This window comes from Macaca mulatta, chromosome 13 (genome assembly GCF_049350105.2).
Source record: "Macaca mulatta isolate MMU2019108-1 chromosome 13, T2T-MMU8v2.0, whole genome shotgun sequence".
In the NCBI taxonomy this organism is placed as follows: domain Eukaryota; kingdom Metazoa; phylum Chordata; class Mammalia; order Primates; family Cercopithecidae; genus Macaca; species Macaca mulatta.
In genome coordinates this window covers 100,301,129-100,317,702 of record NC_133418.1, presented here as the reverse complement: position 1 = coordinate 100,317,702, position 16,574 = coordinate 100,301,129, and the positions used below count along the sequence as shown (strand labels likewise).

The 16,574-nt window shown below is 36.4% G+C and overlaps 1 protein-coding gene across 6 annotated transcripts in view; it reads left to right on the top strand.

The window, feature by feature from the left end:
* NCOA1 (nuclear receptor coactivator 1) overlaps positions 1-16,574 on the top strand; it is a 278,197-nt gene that overhangs the window by 210,784 nt on the left and 50,839 nt on the right. For all 6 annotated transcript variants that reach the window (XM_077960057.1, XM_028831929.2, XM_028831928.2 and 3 more), the window contains 2 exons: positions 355-1,678; positions 5,085-5,265. In XM_077960057.1, coding sequence (XP_077816183.1) covers positions 355-1,678; positions 5,085-5,265 — 1,505 coding nt within the window. The remainder of the gene's footprint in view (positions 1-354; positions 1,679-5,084; positions 5,266-16,574) is intronic.

Here is a 16,574-nt window from a genome sequence, read left to right as displayed (position 1 = left end):
CAACCAAAAAATTATTGTAATGTTAATTGTGTATATTAAGTTTAGAAATTGTTTAAAAGAACATATATTGGATTTTTTCCAAAACCAAGAAAAATTTATTTTACATATAACTGAGACCATTATCAAATGTAAGAGTCAATAAGCATTATTTCTTATTAAGTGGTGCTAATATTTTACAGTAGTTTTTTCTTAATTTAAGGAACTTTTTTCTTAATTTAAGATGATACAGAAGCTCTTTACTTGATAGCTTGCAATATTAATGAGATCAATGATCTTGTTTTAGAATACGTTTCATGAAAATATTTTAATAGAAACAAATGAAGATGTTTGAATAATAATGTCTTTTTCCCCCAGGGAGCACAGTGGGCTTTCTCCTCAAGATGACACTAATTCTGGAATGTCAATTCCCCGAGTAAACCCCTCGGTCAATCCTAGTATCTCTCCAGCTCATGGTGTGGCTCGTTCATCCACATTGCCACCATCCAACAGCAACATGGTATCCACCAGAATAAACCGCCAGCAGAGCTCAGACCTTCATAGCGGCAGTCATAGTAATTCTAGCAACAGCCAAGGAAGTTTCGGATGCTCACCTGGAAGTCAGATTGTAGCCAATGTTGCCTTAAACCAAGGACAGGCCAGTTCACAGAGCAGTAATCCCTCTTTAAACCTCAATAATTCTCCTATGGAAGGTACAGGAATATCCCTAGCACAGTTCATGTCTCCAAGGAGACAGGTTACTTCTGGATTGACAACAAGGCCCAGAATGCCAAACAATTCCTTTCCTCCTAATATTTCGACATTAAGCTCTCCTGTTGGCATGACAAGTAGTGCCTGTAATAATAATACTAACCGATCTTATTCAAACATCCCAGTAACATCTTTACAGGGTATGAATGAAGGACCCAATAACTCCGTTGGCTTCTCTGCCAATTCTCCAGTCCTCAGGCAGATGAGCTCACAGAATTCACCTAGCAGATTAAATATACAACCAGCAAAAGCTGAGTCCAAAGATAACAAAGAGATTGCATCCATTTTAAATGAAATGATTCAATCTGACAACAGCTCTAGTGATGGCAAACCTCTGGATTCAGGGCTTCTGCATAACAATGACAGACTTTCAGATGGAGACAGTAAATACTCTCAAACCAGTCACAAACTAGTGCAGCTTTTGACGACAACTGCCGAACAGCAGTTACGGCATGCTGATATAGACACAAGCTGCAAAGATGTCCTGTCTTGCACAGGCACTTCCAACTCTGCCTCTGCTAACTCTTCAGGAGGTTCTTGTCCCTCCTCTCATAGCTCACTGACAGAGCGGCATAAAATTCTGCACCGGCTCTTACAGGAGGGTAGCCCCTCAGATATCACCACTTTGTCTGTCGAGCCTGATAAAAAGGACAGTGCATCTACTTCTGTGTCAGTGACTGGACAGGTACAAGGAAACTCCAGTATAAAACTAGAGCTGGATGCTTCAAAGAAAAAAGAATCAAAAGACCATCAGCTCCTACGCTATCTTTTAGATAAAGATGAGAAAGATTTAAGATCAACTCCAAACCTAAGCCTGGATGATGTAAAGGTGAAAGTGGAAAAGAAAGAACAGATGGATCCTTGTAATACAAACCCAACCCCAATGACCAAACCCACTCCTGAGGAAATAAAACTGGAGGCCCAGAGCCAGGTGGGTAACTGCTTGTTTCACAGAATGGCCATTCCTAGTAATTTTTTTTTTCATTTATTCTATTCCATCTATAGACCAGATACGAATTCATACTATGTTTTTTCCTATCCATTGGGCATATATTAAGAAGTTAGTATCAATAATTGATCACAACATGCCCTCAAAAGTTTTCTTTAGAACTTCAGAAGGCTACAGTTTTAATGTAGAATTCTAAAAAAGGAGATTTTTCTTTCTCTGTAAAATCAGAGTTCACATCTTTAGACCTTTTTTAAAATACCTTCCCTGCCCCTTCTTCCCATCCCTACCTATTGAATGTAACTCTCTAGGAATAAAACCTAGGAACCAAACCTAAGTTTGGGAACCTCTGATGTAAATGAAGTGGGAGAGAAATGTAAGGAGGTGGACAAGGTTACCTAGTCTGGCTTGTTTTTTATTTCCTTTGAAGCATTTCCTAAGGCTGTTTTCCTTTTCATCTGATTCTGACCACCCTCAACCACCAGAGAATAGGGACTTGAATATTCCGGGTAACAGAATATTGCCCTTACAAAACATGACCTGAAACAGACGTAAATAAAGACAAACCTTTCCGTAAGTTGTTATGGATTAGAAACCTTTATGTTTAGGATGGGGTGAAACTGGTGTAAAAGTAAACAGGTATCTTCATTTATTGTATAATTGCTTATGGACTCTGAAGGAATATAGTTTTAAAAAAACATGACCCTTCCTAGGAGTTTTCACCTTATTTAGAGACAGAATATAGACATTCATTCATCAGCAGACAATGTATGTACAAAGCAGTTTATCCACAAGACTCCGTTCTAAAACATGAGTCACACTTAGTATGCATAGGTCCTTCGGTTTCTTGAATCAGCTTAGTTTTCTGCTGTCATCTCACAAGAGTCACTCTCTTCCCTCAGGAATACTGCATTCTAGGCAGATGGAAATCCTTGTCATTCCTAGAATAAGCCATTTCTCTTCTAAACATATTCTGCCTTGCTCTTCCTTCTGTGCCCACTGAACTTCTATTCATCCTTCACAAACCAATTCAAATAACATCTGCATAAAGCCTTCCCCAAGTATCCCTAGTTAGACATTTGCTGCCTCTGTCCTCTTGTAGTGCTTCATATGGTCTCTGTTTACTATTTGTAGTAACACTATTTTGACTGGTTCTGTACATGTGTGTTCTTTGAGGATAAGGCTGTCTCATGTTTCTTGGTACAATGAAACTAATTTTTAAGCAGAAAACAGCATTAAATAATAAGTATACTAACTTTAAAAGGAAAAGGTTTATAAGATAATGCCATTGTGTTCAGTTCTGGTGCATCTGTTTTGTGCACATGTGCATGTATTTCTGTTGAATTGATTCCTAGGAGTAGAACTACAGGATCATAAGATATGCATATGTCCTTTTTCGTAGATAATGCCAGTTTTCCTAGTGTATCAGTATTTTTTCTAGTTGCTCCAAGTCCTTGTTAATACATGATATTATCCATATTTTAGATTTTCAGCTATTCTGAGGGTGTATTCTAATTTGCATTTCCCTGATAAATATTCATTGGTCATTTGGATATCTTCTTTTGTAAATTGCCTAGTCTAGTCTCTTGACCATTTTTTAATGTGTTTTTATTTTGCTTATTGACTTTTAAGAGTTCTTTATGTATGAGTTCTTTATTGGACATATATTTGCAGATATCTTTTCAATGCTAAGGCTTACCTTTTCATTCTCTTACTGGCACTTTTTGATGAAGTGAAGTTATTCACTTTAATATAGTTCAGTTTGTCAATCTTTTCCTTTATGGTTAATGCTTTTTGCACATGTGTGACAAAAGACATGTTCACAAATGTTTTTAACAGCTTTATTCGTATCAACCAAAAACTAGAAGCAACCCAAAAATCCATCACAATAGAGTGGATAATTATGTTGTGACATATTCATACAGTGGGACACTATTCAGCAATAAAAATGAATGAACTACTGCTAAATGTGACAGTGCCCAGACCTCAGAAATATAATTAAATACATACATTTAGTTCTGTTTATATACTCTAGAAACAAAAATTTTAGTTGAACTAGATAATGAAACCCAAAAAGTAATCATAATATAGCAATATTGTGAAATAAAGGCCAGTTTTCTTCTCTACATAACCTAAGACAGATTTAGGAACTCCCTATTTATTCTTTTTTTTTTTTAATTTTTTTAATTGTATTTTAATTTTTTTGTATTTTAATTTTTTTAATTGTATTAATTTTATTTATTTATTTATTTATTTATTTTTTTTGAGACAGAGGCTTGCTCTGTAGCCCAGGCTGGAGTGCAGTGGCACGATCTTGGCTCCCTGCACCCTCCGCCTCCCAGGTTCAAGCGATCCTTCTGCCTCAGCCCCACTAATAGCTGGAATTACAGGCATATGCCACCATGCTGGGCTAATTTTTGTATTTTTAGTAGAGACAGGGTTTCACCATGTTGGCCAAGCTGGTCTCGAACTCCTGACCTCAGGTGATCCACCTGCCTCGGCCTTCCAAAGTGCTGGGATTACAGGTGTGAGCCACTGCACCCGGCCTCCCTATCTATTCTAAAAGATATGTTTCTTATACTGTTAAGTCCTTAAGTGGGAAGTAATCTTTTTGATATCTTTAAAGCTGATACATAATTTATGAAAAAGTTTCCCAAACTTTTTTAAATTATAAAAAAGTTAAATCAAGGCCGAGCGCAGTGGCTCAAGCTTGTAATCCCAGCACTTTGGGAGGCCGAGACAGGCAGATCACGAGGTCAGGAGATCGAGACCATCCTGGCTAACATGGTGAAACCCCGTCTCTACTAAAAAATACAAAAAACTAGCCAGGCGAGGTGGTGGGCGCCTGTAGTCCCAGCTACTCGAGAGACTGAGGCAGGAGAATGGCGTAAACCCGAGAGGCGGAGCTTGCAGTGAGCTGAGATCCAGCCACTGCACTCCAGCCTGGGCGACAGAGCGAGACTCGATCTCAAAAAAAAAAAAAGTTGAATCAATATAAGTTTAAAGTAAGTCATTTTATGAAATTTTGAAAAATATGACAGGAAAAAATCAATAATAATGCCATCATCGTAACACAGTACTACTGACACTTTTTTCCAGTCCAATCTTTTTTTATACATAGATTTTTATACCAAGATATAGTAGCCGAATATATGTATATTATTTATATCCTGCAGTATATGAATACTATATCAGAAGCATCCAAATATTTTCCCCCATGGAATAGTTAGCTCGTGTAATTTCCAAGTAGCCCCAATCATTCTAATTATTTCTTCTTTCTTTCTTCTCTCAGTCACACTGAATTCATAGTTTAAAGAAGCAGCCTTTTTTCTGCGTTGTTTCAGGTGAAAGTATAGAATATATGTCCTCTAACTTTGGTTTCCATTCTTAGTTTACAGCTGACCTTGACCAGTTTGATCAGTTACTGCCCACGCTGGAGAAGGCAGCACAGTTGCCAGGCTTATGTGAGACAGACAGGATGGATGGTGCGGTCACCAGCGTAACCATCAAATCGGAGATCCTGCCAGCTTCACTTCAGTCCGCCACTGCCAGACCCACTTCCAGGCTAAATAGTATGTTTTGGGGACAACACCTCATTTTAAACGTTTAGTGATAATGTGGATTAGCATTTTGTCTCTCACCAGTATTACACAGATCCTTGGCTTAAGAGTGAAATATCTTTTTATTAATGCCTCTATAAATAATAAAACAGTTATATTTAGACATGTGAACTTCATGCATCATGTATATTTTAAATTATAACCTCTACCCTTTTGTAATTAATGTTAAGGTGAGCAGTTGATGTTAAGGAGAAAAATTTTGTTGTCTCACCCAAAACACCCCATAACAGGACTTTCAGAAATACAGTATTGGGTCAGATTGTTTCCAGATATCTTCCTTGAAAACTAATCCTGTGAGTTGCAGAAATAAAAGATTTGGTACTAAAATACACTGGGCAAATGCTACATATTCCATACATTTTGTATTGATGTTTCAATGCCTGTTAGCAGTTTTGAGAAGTCTTGTATTAAAGAAAGTAGTTTAGATTTCTTTTACCCAACATTTCCCAAACATTCCTGATTATGGAATTTCTTTTCTCAAGTAATACATGTTATACCAGAGAATGAGTTTTCCATGAAGTTGCTTAGGAGACAGCTGTGTTAAAATATGTTATTGTTCTAACCCAAGTTAGCATTTTCCTAGTTGAGAGACACTTTGATAGTTTAATACATTAAATTTATGAAAATAAGGCTGTCAGATTTTTTTACCCATCACATTTTGATGTTGAAAAAACCAGTGGTAAGAATTCCATTGTATGACCTTGAAACTAAAGGAAACTAATCAGCTCACTTTCAAAATTAGTCTGGATTTCCAACCTTAGTCCTGTCCCTTTTCTGATGGTATCGGATGTGGGACTTCAGTTATTTCAATCCAACTGGAACTTTTAGCTGTCATGACCCAATTACTGATAGTTTGCCAAGATTTCAGACAGCTGCAAAGAATAATCTTGAATCATCTGTGACATATTTGGAGGCAGTATTTAGCTGACCAGAGCTTTAGAGGAAGAGTCAGAAGCCTAGATTCAAATCTCACATTCTCCAGTCATTAACAGTCTTACCTCAAGGAAGTGCATTTTTTGAACCTTAATTCTCTTTATCTGCAATATAAGAATAGATTAAATGATTTTGAAAGTTTCTTCTAATTGAAGCAGTGAGACTCTAGACTGGAATATCAGGCACAGTTGAGGAAACAGTAAGATGCAAGGCTGAAAAGAGATCAAATGAAAGTCTGCATATTGATTGGTTTGGGGGTCCTTATCTCCTTCCCCATCCAATATGGTGGACTGAAAGAATTTTCTCAGGGGACATTGAATGGGCAGAAAGATGTCTGGATGTGAGTATATAAGTACAAAAGCCATTCTGCTATCTCATCATCCAACAATGAAGGATACCAGGAGAGACAAGCCTAGCACTCAGCCCTCTCAGTCCATGTTTTAGGACACTGACTTGACTGAACAGACACAGTCAAGAATCATCAGTACTTGGAGGAAACTCCGCAACTTGAAAGGAAAAAAAGGAAATAAACAGAAAAAGTATGCAGTGGAAATACATAATAAATGTATAAACCAAAAAAGAAAAAAACTACTAGAAATCTTAGAAAGATAAAAATGTGTTATCCCTGAAAATGTGGAAAGGGGAAAAAAAGGGACAAAAAAACAGAAAAAACTCTTAGAAATTAGGTATCCAACATTTTTTTTTTTTAAATAAGAGAAATGTAAGATCATACAGCTTAGAAGAGCTTCCAGAAAGAACAAAAAGATGCTCCCAGAAAGACAAATGGGAAGTAGGGCAGAAAAAGTTAAGGAAATTACAAGGTCCACCTCAGAGGGCCAATAATGATTAAGAATTATACAAACAGGCTGGGCACGGTGGCTCATGCCCGTAATCCTCGCACTTTGGGAGGCTGAGGCAAGTGGATCACCTGAGGTCAGGAGTTCAAGACCAGCCTGACCAACATGGTGAAACTCTGTCTCTACTAAAAATATACAGAAATTAGCTGGGCATGGTGGCAGGCACCTGTAATCCCAGCTGCTCGGGAGGCTGAGGCAGGAGAATCACCTGAACCCAGGAGGCAGAGGTTGCAGTCAACTGATATCGTGCCATTGCACTCTAGCCTGGGCAACAAGAGCAAAACTCTGTCTCAAAAATAATTAATTAGTTAATTTTAAAAATTTAATTTAATTTAAAAAAATAAAAGAATTAAACAAACAATTAGGGGGAAATTTATCAAAAAATATAAGAGAATTTTCTGCAACTAACTAAAGGACTTGTTTCCCCGGATTACAATGTTTCAACAAGTACCCAACACAAATGGAAAAAAAAATACTTGTACCAAAGCTTGTCATCATATCATTCTGGAACATGAGAGATAAGGAAAAGATTCTAAAGCCTTTCAGAGAGAAGTTGTTAATTCCATACAGTGAATCAGGAATTTCTCAAAGGTAATGTTGGAACCAGAAGACATTGATGATTTGAGAAAGAGGACTTCTACTTTCAACTGGGACAACAATAATTGGCACTGGTCTAGTCCTCCTACTGTAAATAATGGGAAAAAGAGCAAATATATTAAACAATTCTTGTAAGACAATAGATAATAGGCAGTGTGAGACTGTGATCTCTCTGAGAAGGAAGCAAGTCAGGTGAGCTCTACAGTCATCTCAACTTTTTTCTTGGAGACGTTTACCAAACCAAGTAAAGGTAGGAGGAACCCAAAATAAGCATGGATATTTTACTAAACTCAGAAAATAGTGATAGGAGTTCAGTGACATTGGGGCAGCTATAACTTGCTGAACAAAGTACCTGAGAAGAGAAGGATATGTAGAAAAAGAGCAACAGAAATCTGAATCAGGGTTGTTTTAAATCCTTGGCTGAATACTACACTGTGCATGTTTTCAACAATACTCCATCAAGTGGGGCAAAGAACAGTTTGTGAAGGAAGAACAGCTATCAGGAAGGAGTGAGCTGAACAACTACCAGAACTCACACAAGATTGGAAGATAATCAAGTCCTGACCAGTCTACCAAGGAGTCGGTAGACCACCTTGAACATCTGGGACATTTAGTAGAAAATGGCCTCACTTTAAAGTGGATTTACTCTAGACCTGCTTTGACATCTTAAAAACAAAGCTCAAAAGGATCAAGCTGATGTACAAGTAAATTAACTGTCTGAAAGAACAGTATTCAATAGTTTTTAAAGAGGACACCAAAATTCAGATATTCAGCAACATTATATTCATAGTCTCCAACATATAATAAAAAAATTAAGACACATGATGTGGCAAGAAACTGTGACCCATACCCAAACAAAGTCAGTTAATAGATCCAGAAGTGACAAAGATGTTAGAATTAATAGAAAAAGACTTGAAAATAGCTATTCTAAATATGTTGAAGAACTTAAAGGAAAACATGAACATAATGAAGGAAGAGATATAAACTTCAAAAAAAAAAAGAGCCAAGTAGAGCTGGTAGCACTGAAAAATACAATATTTAAAATGAAAAATTTGTTGGAGGGCCTACCAGTAGATTAGACACTGCAGGGAAAAAAAAAAAAAAGAGCAATAAACATGACATAGTATTAGAAACTATTCAAATTAGAGGAGAAAAAAATACCACAAAATTATCAAGGACCTCAGTCACCTGTGGAACAATACAAAGCAGTCTAATATACACATAATGTACAAATAATACATAATTATGGAAGAATGGGGAGCAGGTGAAATTTTTGAAAAAATAACAGCCACAAATTTATGGAAATTTATAAACCTACAAATCCAAGAGTTTAATGAATCCCAAGCAAAATAAACACAAAACTACTACAAGCTGTGTCATAATCAAATTGCTAAAATAAAAATCTTAAAACAAAGAAAAATGACACATTATGTCAGATAAACAAGAAAAAAATAACTTTCTATACTTAGTATCATTCAAAATGATAGAGATGAAAAAAGATAGAAAATGATATACGATGAACAAAGATAAGAAAACTACCTTTCTATATCCAGTATCATTCAGAAATGCAGGTGAAATAAAGATGTTTTCAAACAAACCACACTGAGAAAATTTGTCACCAGCAGATTACAGTATTGTTCAGCTAAAATAAAATGAATCCAGATGGAAACTCTAACCTACAGAAAATAATAAGAGAGCCGGATAAGTAAAGGTATGAATAAATGGAAAATTATTTTTTCTCATTTGTTAGTTTATTTAAATGAAAAATAACTGTTTAAAGCAAAAATAATAACAGTGAATTATATATGTAATATGTAGAAGAAAAATGTGTGACAGTAATAGTACCACAGATGGGGTAGAATAAATGGGAAAATACTGTTTTCTATGAAATAGTATAATATATGAGGCTAGAGGCTGAAGTTAAAAATGCGTTTTGTTAATAGAAAAATACTCTATAAGTGTCCTGTGTGTAGAAAATCCTAAAGAAGTGAGAGGAAAAGCTACTTGAATTAAATGAACTTAGCAAAGTCACAATATGTGTACTCAGTATTTTAAAAAATCAATTGTATTTCTATATATCAGTCACACACAATTGGATAATGATATAGAAAAAGCAATTTACAAAATACATAAAATGTTAAGACATAAATTTTAGATGGAATAACATGTGCAGTACTCTACACTGAAAACTACTTTGCTGAGAGAAATTAGAGGGGGCCAGATAAATGGAGAGGGATACCATTTTCATGGATTGTAAGACACAGTTTTGTCAAGATGTCAATTATTCCAAAATCGACCCATGTAAATTTAATGTAATCCCAATAAAAATTCCAGCAGGTGGCCGGGCACGGTGGCTCACGCCTGTAATCCCAGCACTTTGGGAGGCCGAGGCAGGTGGATCACAAAGTCAGGAGATCAATACCATCCTGGCTAACATAGTGAAACCCCGTCTCTACTAAAAAAATACAAAAAATTAGCCAGGCGTGGTGGTGGGTGCCTGGTGTCACAGCTACTCGGGAGACTGAGGCAGGAGAATGGTGTGAACCTGGGAGGCTGAGATTGCAGTGAGCCGAGATCACACCGCTGCACTCCAGCCTGGGCAACAGAGCGAGACTCTGTCTCAAAAAAAAAAAGAATCCCAGCAGGCATTTTAGTAAAATTTGACAAGCTTTTTCTAAAATGTATATGAGAATGCAAAGGTCCTGAAATAACCAAAACCACTTAAAAAAAAAAAAGAAAAGAAAACTTGGGAGTGTTTATACTACTTGATTTTAATACTTCTGTAAAGCACCAGTCATCAAGATGGTGTGGTTTTGGAATAAAAATAGACATATAGATCAATGCAAAATAATGGAGAGTCCAGAAACAGACCCACATTTATATGGCAAATTGACATTCAACAAAGACACCAAAGTAATTAAACAAAAAATAATAATTTCAATACATGGTGATATAACAACTGAACATGTAGAAAAAAATGAACCTTTACCCCTCTCCTCATCCCATACACAAAAAAGTGAACTTATTTTGAGTTGATCATAGGCTTAAATATAAAACTATAAAGCTTTTCAACAACAAAAAAAAAGTCATTGAGATAGACACATTTTTCATAGGGCACAAAAAGTGCTAATTGTGAAGGAAAAAATATTGATACATTAGACTTCATTAAATGTTAAATCTTCTACTCTTTAAAGACCACCTTGAAAGAAAATGAATCAATAATCAATAACCTTTCAAAACAGAAATCACTGGGCTAAACCCACTTGTAATTCTAGCAAACATTTAAGGAAGAAATTATATTCTCTATAATCTCTTCCAAAAAATAGAAGCAAAGAAAATATCTCCTGACTCACATTGTAAAACACATATCTGATATAAAGGAGTGATACCCAAAATAAACAAAGAACTCTTAAAATGAAACAATAAGAAAACAAGCAACTCAATTTAAAAATGGGCAAAAGATCTGAACAGACACCTCACCAAAGAAGATATACAGATGGTAAGTAAGCATATGAAATGATGCCCAACTCGCATGTCATTAGAAAATTGCAAATTAAAACAACAATATGCTGGCGAGGATGTAGAGCAACAGGAACTCTCGTTGCTGGTGAGAATACAAAATGGTACAGCCACTTTGGAAGACATTTTGGCAGTTTCTTACAAAACTAAACATACTCTTACCATATGATCCAGCAATCGCACTCCTTGATATTTACCCAAATGAGTTGAAAACTTATGTTCACACAAAAACCTGCACATGAATGTTTATGGCAGCTTTATCCATGGTTGCCAAAACTTGGAAGCTATCAAGCCATGGAAAGACATTGCTGAGAAGAAGCCAATCTGAAAAGGCTACATCCTGTATAATTCCAACCGTATTTTGGAAAAGGCAAAGCTGTGGAGACAGTCAAAAGATCAGCAGTTGCCAGGGGTTTGTTGTCAGTGGTTGCCAAAGGCAAGGATGAATAAAGAGAACATGGGATTCTATGTGATAAATATCATACCAAAAATCCCCTGTGTTCATATTATGTGTATATAAATAAATATATATAGACATATACACTTACATATATATAAATCATGTCTATGCAATGACATGTATCTTGTCATTATGTATTTGTCAAAATATCAAAATCCACAGAATGTACAACACAGAGTTGTACATGTAAGTCTAATGTAAACTGTGGACTTTAGTTAATAATAATGTGTCAATACTGGCTTATCAGTTCTAACAAATGTACCACACTAATGCAGTAGTAGGAAAAACTGTCCAATCTAAAAACTGGGCAAAGGATTTTAAAAGACATTTCACAAAGGAAGATAGGAAAATGGCAAATCAGCACGTGAAAAAATGGTTAGTATCTTTTTTTTTTTTTTTTTTAAGTCTTTCTGTTGCCCAGGCTGGAGTGCAGTGGCATGATCTCCGCTCACTGCAACCTCCGCCTCTCAAGTTCAAGCAATTCTCATGCCTCAGCCTCCCGAGTAGCTGGGATTACAGGTGTGCGCCACCATGCTTGGATAATTTTTTTTGTATTTTCAGTAGAGATGGGGTTTCTCCATGTTGGCCAGGCTGGTCTAGAACTTCTGGCCTCAAGTGATCCACTCGCCTTGGCCTCCCAAAGTGCTGGGATTACAGGCATGACCCACCGCTCTCTGCCAAGATACTTAACATCTTTAATCGTCAAGGAAATGCAAATTAAAACTACAGTACAATACCACTGCATACCCATTAGAATGCCCAAAAACTAACAATACCAAATGATGGCAAGGGTGTAGAACAATTTGAACTTTTACATTGCTAATGGAATGTAAAATGGTGTAGCAAATTTGGAACATCGTTCAGCAATTTCTCATAAAGTTAATCATGCATTTACCATGTAACCCAGCAATCCAACTTTTAGGTATTTAACCAAGAGAAATGAAAGTCCATGTCCATAAAGATACTTGACTACAAATATCCATACAGCTTTATTCAAAATAGCCCCAAACTGGGTAGGCGCGGTGGCTCACGCCTGTAATCCCAGCATTTTAAGAGGCTGAGGCAGGCAGATCACCTGAGGTCAGGAGTTCGAGACCAGTCTGGCCAACATGGTGAAATTCCATCTCTACTAAAAAAAAATACAAAAATAGCCGGGTGTGGTGGCAGGCGCCTATAATCACAGCTTCTAGGGAGGCTGAGGCACAAAAATCACTTGAACCTTGCAGTGAGCCGAGATCGCACCGCTGCACTCCAGCCTGGACTACAAAATGAGACTCTGTCAAAAAAAAAAAAAATACTCCTACACCGGAACAAACTAAATGTCTATCAACAAATGGTGTATTCATAAAATGAAACACTGCTCAGCAATGAAAAAGAAGGAAACATAATACTATTACATGGGATGAATTATTCTTGGAAACATTCTAAGTGAAAAAAGCCATATATATTCAGAATTTTTTTTTAAGCTCTCAGGCAAAACTAATCTGTAGTAATAGAGGTCTGATCATTGTTTGCCTGAGTTAGGGAAGATTGATAGCCAAGGAACATGAAGGAAATTTTAGAGGTGATAGAAATATTCTGTTTTCTTGATTTGAGTGGAAAGTCCTGGGTTTACACCTTTCTCAAAATTTGTTGAACTGTACAAAATTTGAACTTAAAATGGGTGCATTTTATTGTGTGTAAATTATACATCAATAAGGTTTAGTTTAGAAATATCTGAGAGTAGAATGATTTCCAGCCAATAATTAGGTATCACATTTTTGGTAGTTGTAAAGAAAGAATAAAGCATTTTCAGATATAAAAGGCCTCAGGTTTTATTTGCTTGATATATTCACCTTTTCTAGCAAAGGTCCTGGAGGATGTACTTAAGCAAACAGGGGAAAACCAAAAGAGACAGAGGAAGCAAAGGATCTGAAAGGAAGCCCAGGAATGACACCTGATCAACAAGATTAGGGAACAACCAGTGCATATTGAACTGGGGGCCTGACAAATCCTCTAGAAAGGAGGCCTCCAGGGAAGAAATGAATTGATCTCCTTGAGTTTACAGAAAATGTTATTGATAGATTTATGTCAAAAAGTTGAAACATCTGATAAATTCTACTAGAACCACTGACAAATGAAAAAATAAGAAAATTATTAACTCCAGAAAAAAGTAGGGCACAAGAGAGGAGGTTCAAACAAAGTGCACAATTTGACTTAGCAGTGAGCAATATTTGCATAATCATAAGCATCAAAATATTAACTTTTGATTTTATAAAAAACTATGATCTCTGTTAGGGAATTGGGAACCAGGATGGTAGTAAGAGAGGTACATACGGAAGAGCTAAGACCTCATCTATAATGAGGGAAAGTCGGTAAATCTAAAATTGAGACATCAAGAAATAGCAGTATATGCATATTTAGAAACAAATAGGCAATGCCAAAGTAAACAATTTTCAGAGTTGCAGATGGTTGCCTCTATGGAGAAGGAGGTAACTAAGTGACTGGAAGGAGTGAGGCAAGAAACTGCTATTATTTATTATGGGCCTCTTGGTTCTGACTTATTAAATTATGTATGTGTGTTAAATTGATGAAAACTAGAATTAATAGAAATAGAAAGTATCTGCTAGCTTTGCACGTTGTGAAAGTGGGGTGTTTTCTTTCATAGTCTGTATTGAGGCAAATAACCTTTTTCTCCCTTGAGGCTTCCCCTCCTGAGTACAGCTCCATAAGTGAAAGTATGTAAATAGGCCAGAATCTGTTTCACCTTGTGCTGATATGTTTGCAAAGGCCAAGAACATAGAGGGGAAGATACCGAGGTAGATATGGGGAGGTCAATAGCTGGAGACAACCAGTCTACAATGTGTAGATATAGACAGGAAAGAAAAAAGAATTCAGAGGCCATAAGGCTAGGGAAACAAGTTGGATGTGAAAAAGGAAAAAAGAATTAAGGATTGCAGAAGGAAAAAGAAATAAAAAAGATGGGAACAAAAATATGATAGCATATAAAGAGAAGAAGAAAAGAATCACTTCTGATTCTCTGCCCCACTCTTACCTCTAAATTGTCCATCGCTACTGTTTACTATAACCAGAGTCTACTATTGATTGGCCTACATCTTAAGCTTGTGCCCGCCCAGGAAAATCAAGCACCTTTCTTTACTTTAGTCTTCAATCTTAGCTAAACTGTATCAAGTTCAAATATCTTGCATAAGATAGTTTATCATCCTCCTTCACCACCTGAGATACACAGTTAGAAGTAATGGCTCTATCCCCCATGACACTTACCTTTTTTCTAATATTTTTCTTTGCCATTTTGCACTGTGTTCTGAGAGAATCTCTGAGCTCAACTTTCCAAATCAAAACTAAATCTTTAGCTATGTCCATTCTGCCCTTCAGTCCAATTGAGATCGTTTCATCATAGCTATAATTTTAAGATTTCTAAACATTATATTTCTTAGGAGTCTATTACTTTTTATGGATGCAATAGACTTTTTAATCTGTATGATGATATTTATTGTGATTTGGGGTTCACTCATTTTCTATACTAACCCTTTTTTCTTCAACATTACTTTCTTCATTAAAGTTGCTTTCTTCCTACTGTTGACTTTTCTTGAAAGTTTGGTCAATTTTGACTGTCTCTCCATATATATTGAAAAAGGTCTAGAATTTTAAAATATTGGTAGCTAGCGTGTTTCTTTAGCTAAAGTGAGAAGCCCTTTTCCCCTGGCAGTGAATGTAGATTCTGATTATAGAAGCCCTACTTCTCAGTTGTTGTGAGGAATAGGCCTTGGAGGTGGGGAAACCCCTTGTGGCAGCCCGAGCATCCCCTTTGGGAGATTCCCTGGGCAGAACTCCCATTTTTAGTCATATGCTCACAATTGTAATCCCATGGACAGGTGCCAGAGTCAGCTGCACTCAGAGCAATGGCCTGGCAGCAGCTGTTCAGCCATCCATAATTATCCCAGCAATTGCCCATGGCTGTTCCTTTATTTGCTCAAATGACCACTGAGCCTGGAGTTGTTCTGGTGTTCTGAGAAAATTCCCCTCTTTGGAAAATCTCTTTCTCCTGTTGCAAGTGTTTTAGTTTAGTTGAAGTTTCACAATCAGTTTGTTTCCATTTGTGTTTTGTCTTTCAGAAATCCTTTGTTGTTTTAGTCTGCTGCCATGAAAATTTCTTCTGCCTTTCCTTCAGCTGTAGATTTCTGTTCCCCTTTTTTCTTTCTTTAGTTATTTCAGTCATGTTTTTGAAGAGAAAATAAAATATAAGTGATAAATCTGCCACATTGAACCACAAGTCTCCTTGGGTTCGTTTACAAATGAGAAAACAAAGGTCCAGAGAAAAGGGAAACACATAAACACACACAGACAAAAACTTCCCCAAAGTAATACAACTAATATTTGTAGAATAACCAGGATTTAAATCTCAATCCACCTGGTTTCAAAACATGCTATTTGTATGCACACACACACACCTCTCCGAGCAATGTGGCCAAGTGATTTAAATAATTTTGTTAGAAATATTCTACCAGAGCACATCCAGGTAAATACTGCTTTTTCAATGGAGACAGCTTTTATGAGGGTATTGTTGATCAGAATGTGTACAGCATGCCTCTTTGGCGGTACCTTCAAAACCTTTGCTATGTCCTTTTGACTATCTTCAAATCCCTATTCTTTGAGGGTAGATTTCACTTTTGAAAATGTCCAGAGTTATGTGGAACCAAATATGTTGATCTAAAAAGAATAATGCTTTTTTTTTTTTAATCAAAAACTAAAAATAAGTGTACCTATGAGGAAACTTAGTTTCTTGAAGGACATGTGGACTGGTTGAGTTCCTGAAGAATTCCAGAAATATTTAAGCATTGACATAACTGGAATAAGTGAATGACCATGTGAGGCGGTTGTTTTTGTGTTCTGTG